The sequence below is a fragment of the Morone saxatilis genome, unplaced genomic scaffold, assembly GCF_004916995.1.
Source record: "Morone saxatilis isolate NCDOM2014 unplaced genomic scaffold, NCSU_SB_2.0 Contig20, whole genome shotgun sequence".
In the NCBI taxonomy this organism is placed as follows: domain Eukaryota; kingdom Metazoa; phylum Chordata; class Actinopteri; family Moronidae; genus Morone; species Morone saxatilis.
Window position 1 is genome coordinate 20,760,456 of NW_023339763.1, and position 8,153 is coordinate 20,768,608.

At 41.3% G+C, this 8,153-nt stretch overlaps 1 protein-coding gene across 1 annotated transcript in view; it reads left to right on the plus strand.

The window, feature by feature from the left end:
- The window catches only part of med13a (mediator complex subunit 13a), a gene marked incomplete at its 3' end in the record, with an annotated part of 65,583 nt that overhangs the window by 31,859 nt on the left and 25,571 nt on the right, over positions 1 to 8,153 (plus strand). The window contains 1 exon segment of the mRNA XM_035666925.1: positions 3,735 to 3,880. Coding sequence (XP_035522818.1) covers positions 3,735 to 3,880 — 146 coding nt within the window.

Consider the following 8,153-nt stretch of genomic DNA (forward strand, 5'->3'; position numbering starts at 1 on the left):
GTGTGTGTGTGTGTGTGCACCCCACCAGCAGCCCGTGGGTGTTTGCAGAAGAATTGAATTTGGCACGATGGTGCATGTTAGTGTATGTCACGTGTGTGTGGACAGGACAGCGAACACTCCTGCACACACACAGACAGGCAGACAGATCCAACAGGCTTGTGCTGCAGTTTGTCACAGCACAAGCTTTACTAAATCCTGTTCCTTTTGTGTGTGTCAGTGAGAGACGCAGTGTTGAGGAAGTGTGTCATGTGTTGCTGTTGTTTTTGTTGATGTTTTCGGTGCTGCCTTGGCCGAGTGCTAACCAAGCACCTGTTGATATTTGCGCCATCATTCTGCAACTTAGAGGTCCAAATGTGCAGTTGAGTCAATAATAATAGTGTATAAAATATTAACATTTAATGGATTCTTTCGGGTTTTCATGTGATCTGTGAAAAAGTAAAAATGCCTCAACTGCATATTTGTTGTTTGTGCAAGTAGACAAAATCATTCAGAATCATTAAGTGACATTTAAATATGTAAAGTGATATTTCCACATAGAACAAGTCATTCTCTAATCACTACTGGATAGTAATGTGATCATTTAGCATGTGACATTTCTAATGCCAACAGCTGGCATGTCTGATAATCTTCTTAACCTGTCAGCTGACACCAGCAGAGCAATCTGTACAATCACATTTGTAAAGAATTGATTTGAATCGTGTGTGTGAGTGTGAGTGTGAGTGTGAGAGAGAGAGTTGGGTTGTACTTCTGTCTGTTGAGCCACAGATGGCAGCCCTCTACCTCAAGCTTACAAGTGCCCTGCAAACAGACGTGTGTGAATGTGTAGTGTCAGGTTTTCTTTGCGTGTGAGAGGAGATGGTAGACTGCAGTTCTGTTGACATCCTGCAGTATACAACAACAGATTTTGTCCCTCTCTGTCGTAGTCTTATCTCTCACTTGATTTTCCTTTCCTTCCTTGTCGTTCTATTGGCCATTCCTCCATGTACATCAATACACCCACAGTATTAGCAGGATGGCCTGTTGGTCAGCTTATACATTCTTGTATTGACAACATAAACGGCAGTGTTCTCATTGCTTGACATTCTAACCAGTTCATTCATCTCCGAACAAATGTGGTTTATTTTGTTTTAAGAGAGCCTTAAATAACCCCAACACCCTTTGCTAGCCTGTCTCAGTCCAAGTTTGCCACTGCTTCTAGTATTCAGCTCTGTGCTGTGTTAATTGGGAGGACTCATGCCTGGGTACCATCTTTATTTTTACTTGCTGTTTCTCACGCACCCTCCAGGTGGTTGGGTGACATGCCATGCCCCAGGACTAAAGGGTGTTTTACACAACACACACCCTCCTGCCAGACATACGCCGCAGTCAAAGGAGCCTAGTGTAATTTACTACTTCAGCTCCGGAGCAGTCGTGACACACTTCCCAAACAAAGGCGTCTGTGCTCTCAGTGTTACCTGTTTGTATGTAAGACAGAAAACACATGCTACAAACATAAACACACGCCCTCATTTCTTAAAAGTTGAGCCAAAAATGTCCTTTAAATGAGTGACACAATTAAGCTCAGGGCTCAAAATAATACTTAAGCAGTGTGTCATTATTATTATTTTGATCAAAGCATAAAGACTATGGAATATAAACGTCACATAATATGCCTTGCATGTTCAACTCATTTATGGTATTTGTCTTCCTTTCCATGTATGTATTGTAATTGTAAGATTTTAAAGTGATTCTTCAGTCGTTGTGCTATATTCGTGCTGATTGCTGATATTTGTCATTTGTGCAGATAATATTTCGCAGTCTAGCCTAAATTTTCTACTGTCAGTTTGAATGAAAATGTAATTACTTGATGTAATCTTTGTGGCACAAATATTATGCATTTGGAAGATTGGATTATACTTTAAATTGGCTTGTAATCAGAAAAGTCAATTACAGGCTAAAGAAAGCAAGACAACTTGAGTTTGCTCAATAACCATAACCATGCTCCATACAACTGCATCTGGCCTGCACGGTGTACGTGACTTTTTTTGGTGTTCCATTGTAATGGATAGGTAAAGATCTTTTTCAGGATTATTTTAAGAGCTACATTCAATTTACTGTCTGTGAAGCAATCCTTTCCTAACTCAACTCAATTGTATTCTAAAGTTTATCTCAGGCCTAATATGAGGCTTCGGTCCGCGTTAGTGTGAGTTCAGACCAAAATGGGCTGAGTTGGTGGGAATGTGAAGGTTTAGCAGGTGCCAGCAACACTACACAGCCCTACATGTACGTATTTTATAATGACACAGTAAATAACACTGATCCTGTCCTTATATTTCATTTTCATGCAGCAGCAGTCCAATTCCTGATAGCACTGCTAAGGATAAGGACCTTCGTTAGCCTACTGGCTTCCTGCTATAGAATATGAATATCATACATTCATAACCATCCACTAACCAGCACCACCTCATTTTTACAGGAAAAAAACTGTAAGATGAATGTCAAGCTCTGGGGGGCTTAGGGCATCTCTTCACTACGTAGGTGGTATTATCTTCTTGAAGTGCGCTCCCTCTCTCTCCATCTCTCTATCTTCCTTGCTCTCCCTCTCTGCTCCTTCTCTTTAATCCTCTGCAGAGTAGGTGTGCCAGAGAGAGACAGGGAGAGAAGACTGATATTTGCTTAACCAAATCCTCGGAGGAGGCAACCCTCTTTGATCCACTTCCAAATTCACAGCGTCCTCTTTCATTTGGTCATCCGTCACTTGCGCTGTCTCTTGTGCTCTCTGCATTTGTGTGAATTTGTGTGTGTTTTCATGCGGGTGTGTATTTTGGAGGAGAGCAGGCTGAAAGAGAGAGGAAAGCCTGCAGACAATGGTCTGCATTTTGCTCTGCCCCTCTCTCCTTCCGTCTGCCTCGTCCTCGCTTTCCGTTTCGTCTTCAACTTGTCACTTTTGTTGTGCTCTGTTGAGGTCAGACTGGCACAGACAGGCGTTGTTGTAAGCAGAAGAGCTGCTGTGTGTGTGTGTGTGTGTGGTTGTGGTAGTGTGTGTGGTGTGTGTCAGAGAGAGCGAGGGAGAGAAGAACGGTTTAGAGGGCTTTACTATGGTAGAAAGCCAGGTTAGTCAGGGCTTGCCCCTTTGTTTTACACACACTAGACGGACAGAAGCACACTTGCGCACACATATCACCTGTGAGCATCACTGTGTTGACTTACTTGCATCTCGACTTCTGTGCAGGCATTCTCTAAACTAAATTTTCCCACCCATATGTGTCATTTACTGAGGGAATTACTATTTAACATGATGCTGGAAGGATGCATCATTATTGTCTCTAGCAGTATCAGAATATATGTCCAGCCGTCATAACAAGGTGCACAGATTAGTAGCTTCTTCGTTTACTCCCTTGGATCAGTCTGTGGCTTCATCTTTCCTATCAAGCGTCTCTGTCTTGTTGAAGCAGAATATGAGTGAGAGCAGAGACTCCATTGTAGATTTTGACCAAAAAAAAGAAGAAAAACACATAGGCTTTTATAATCATATTTTCTCTCTCTACCTTTCCTCTCCCTGCAAACTCTGGTTTGTGGGAACATGAACTAGACTGTCTAATCTGCTCCCTTTTCCCCACAGCATTCACTTCTCCACCTCTCACACTATTGGAGTTATTCATTGCAAGTGCTACTTTTTTCAAAGATTCATATTAAAGTAGTGTGATCCCAAACGACTCATCTCTCTCTTTCTTTCTCTCTCTCCCTTCACACAGCGAGCACCTATCATGCGCCTTCACCTTCTTCTTGCATGGGGAGAGCAACGTATGCACCAGTGTGGAGATCAACCAGCACCAGCCTGTCTACCATCTGACAGAGGAGCACCTCACTCTGGCTCAGCAGGCGTCCAGCCCCTTCCAAGGTGGGTCTCCGGTCCGCTATGCATTGTACTTTGGTGAGCAGCTTAGAATGTGCTGGGTAAAGCTCAAAGGGAACTGTTTGAGCTAAAACAATTAAGGCAAACCTGTTACACAACAGCAGCAAACACTGTATGCTTCTTGAATTACGCAGCCCCCTTTGCGGCAGTTAAAAACAAATACTGAATTGTAACCTCGTCTTGATATGTAATTATGTGGCAAGTTTGCCTTGGGATGTGATAAAACGTGGTTTTACACATCATACCCACATTTCCCGAGAATCTGATCAGTAGCTCAGTAGCTGAATAAACAAATGAACAGTGTTGTGCTATAATGTGTCACTTTGATTCAACCCCCAAGTAGAGTGCCACACAGTTATGGTGTGTCATTACCCTCAAGTTTTGTCAAAATCTGATCAGTGGTGTATATTGAAATATTGCGTGTGACAGATGAACAAACAGAGGCCTAATTTTGTGGGAGGAAATAAATGCTACTACTATGTCTTGCTTTTTGTTTGGTCTTTAATTCTTTGCTTCAAGACTGAATGGAATATCTCGTTGCAAAACAAAGCGCAATCATCAGCTGACAGTAGAAGCCCTCAGATATTTTAATGTTTTTTGTTTTGTATTGAAAATGTAGTGTCAGCTGAGGAAGATCTCAAAATAGATTTAGTGATAAATTACCAAATGTTTGTTTATTTAGTTTGACATTTAGCCTTCTAATCAAGAAAAATACACCAAGCCAAGAGTTTTAAAAATGTAAAAATATTCTTTGACTTTGCCTAGCAAATTAATTTATTTTTAAAAATAAGGATAATGTTGTATTGCTGGCTGAAAAAATTGGTTTTTCACACGTTTGTTTGACCCAAATAGTTTGAAATGCATAAGTTCTTGGCTGTCAAGTGTAAAAAAATTGTTAACCAAAAAAGACACCATGTTACAATAGGCCAACATAAGGAGTCTCTTTTTCTCCCATTTATGAAACAAAAGCCAAAGACATAACATGCCTAACATTAATCACATACTGAAATGTCATTTTCTTCCATCTAATGGATGTGCTGCAGCAACCTTTACTTGCTGGAGGCCAATTTAACCACAAAGAAAACCTAAAAAACGAATCTGTTTCTGTACACACGATTCTAAGAAATAGCAGCTATTAAAACATGTTAATCTTGAGGATTCAAGGACCCCATTTAGCTTAAAATAACTTTAAGCAAAGTAGCCTGTTGCTCCACGAGATAATGTCAAGTATACTAAAGTAAATAAGAGAAATGGGCTTTCAGAAGCGTTTAAAAAAGTATTTTCTTGTAAATGTTAAACGTTCAGTGTAAGTGAAGAAGTGTAATTTTTCAAGTTAAATATATTAGTAAGCTGTGTGTGTGCTGTTGCCAAGATAATGCACACAATCTTCAGTCGGGCTGTCTTTCATTACAGATTGGCCCGCAGCCAGTTAAAAAAGAAAAGCCTCTGTAGTCACTTTAAATTATAGTGTAGTGTAGTTATAAAAATGTTTGGCTCTAATGATATTCCATCATTGGCTCTAAATTCATTACCCCCACCCTAAGCCAAACACTGTGTAATCCCAAAACCGTTGTTTGCTCGCATTTCCACTCACACATAGAAATGTTCATGTAATTACTATCATATACATTTTTACTTATTTTGTGGAGGGAAGGAAATAAGCTTTCTGAACAACGCTATTGGTATAAAATGATTTCACACAAGTATCACACACCTGTCACCTGATAATACATACCCTTTTAAATAGCGAAACTGGGCAAAAGAAGGCCTTTTGATGGGCGTGTGAGTGGAGGGGGGCATGGATTTTACCTTCAAAATCTTCAAATTCTTTCTCTTCTCGACACAAGCCCAGAAAAGTTTTCCTCCTTTACCTTCTATAGTTAGATAGATGCGATTCAGCCCTACCCTCTCCATACGCCCCCTCCAGAGTAATAACAGTGATCACTTCCTCGTTTCACCACAGTAATTCCTGTATAGCCAACCCCTTTACTGCCTCTAGAGCTCTCCTGAAGGGAGGTGAAAATGTCTCGTCTAGTTAAAGACTAGTGCCTTGGATAAAAATAAAATGATTATTGGAACTTGGTGTATGGATTCCTATAGGGATGTTGATGGGTTTTGCTAGTCATTTATGATGATCATATTGCTCCCAAGCCACCAACCAGTAGATAGCTGCTTATGACTCATTTTATTGGTCGACGAATGCCTGCCTTTGGCCAATTATCATTCTTTCTGTTTCCCCAGTCATGTAGTTCAGGGCTACTTGAAACTGTCAGCAGACACACACCTCCTCTGTGTGCATTGTGAGATAGCCTTGCTTCCAAATAAGGCAGACATGTGTCTCTGTACTGTGTATGTATTTTACGATCAGCACAGGCTGTGTGTTCAGTCTTTGAGTACGCCGTTTGTCTATGCGCAGGTGTGTATTTTCACCGCCGCAGTGCTTCTCCTCCTGGCTAACCAAGCATAGCGTCGAGGAAGGGCTGACTTCCATCCCCTTCATCCATCCATCTCCCCCTCTCTCCCCCTCACCTCTGCCAAGCTTGGTTTACTGTGCGGCAGAGCGCTCCGGCAGGCAGACCTCTCCAGGATGTGACCTCATAAAAGGGCGCAGAGTGAATGTAATGAACTCTCAGCCCATTACACTGATCTGAGCACATTTGACATGTCTTCAGGGAGCCAGAGATAGACTCACAGTCAGAGAGAGAGAGGCAAAAGGGATAGAGGGGAGGGTGCGTTGGGGTGGTGATGGGAAAAACGGTAAACCATTTCCATAATTGTGCTGAATTTGATCTCTCTTCCACAACTGGCCTCAGGTCTTAGGAGTGTGTGTGCAGCAAGAAAGGCAGAAATGAAAGGATAAAGGAGTGGGGTTGAATTTAATTAAGGTTAATATGATCGACCATGGCTGGATGTTGTTGTGTACTGCAACATAAATAACCTTTTGTTCTTCCCTCAGTGGGGGTCGTTATTGCTGAGGTAGTATGTTTTGTAGGGTGAGCTGAAACGTTACTCTAAGGTTCATCTAGGACACATTATGTCTAAACAACGTGTTTTATTGCTTTAGCTTGTATGTTCCAGTATTTAAGTGTAAAGAATATTCTCTCTTTTGTAATGCTTAACAGTGCTTTACTTTGCCAGTTATCTTCCACCACCAAAATATACGTGTTAGATCTGTATATTAGTCCTTTCCAAACCTTCCTGATTAAAGTCTGATTACACCCAAGAGATTTCAATCCTGGTTGATTTGGTGACAATCTGACTTCATGTGCCTTTGCAAAAATAATAACTTATTCCGAAGACGGAAAAAGGGTCAGAAATACATCACCAGTTTACCACATGCAGCGATAAATGCATTGCGTTTCCTGTGCCTGCCTCACAATAAAAGCCTCCCTGTGTTTCACCAGTTGAACGCTTTTTATATGAAGCAGTGACTGTAGGAAATGTTTGGTTTGCATTAATAATACAGCTCTGATGCTGTGTAAAGTGTGAACAGTAAACATTGAGGCTAATATCAATACCAATCCCTTGTGCTTAGGTAGGCAATCTAAATGGTGGTACCAATAAAAACTACATAGAGAGGTAATTATAAATATTGATATATTGACTGGCTATTGCAGATAAAATGTCAACCATAAATAGTATCAGAAGCCGGGTTTGATTTTATGACATCTTAAAGATTGTAACTTCAGGTGTCAGAAGATATGGAGGTGAATCACTGCTAATGCATCTCATCTTCCTTTTCTTACTTATCCTGAAAGCTGTTCTTTGGTCCAGTCGCAGGATCAATACCTGGGGATAGAGGCCATCCAGTCTAGTAATGACACACTAGAAAAGCAGCCTATAGAGGGACATTAACTAATGCTTGCTCACCCACCCACCCAGCCAGTCTGTTCAGAGGACCATTTATAACCCCTTTCCACATTCAAATGTATGATACACACAGGGAAACAAGCTGACAGTGTGTGTGTGTGTGTCTCTGTGTGTGCGCATGTCAAGTCAATATGCATATGGTTTCTGTGCTCATATGTATGCATAATGTATGTTAGTTTATGGTCCATTCTCTGATGGATGTTAGTCTGTTCTATAAGCAGACTGATGGGCTCTCTGTTTGACTCCCATATGTCTGTGCAGTCAAGTGTGTTTGCCGAGGAGTGGCCTTTTTTATAAGCCTCTGTTTATGGGCTCTGAGAGGCCACCGCTTGCCAATAATTGGCGTCTGGATTGCTCTGTAAGTATTTGGCGAGTCAGCCGGGACCGG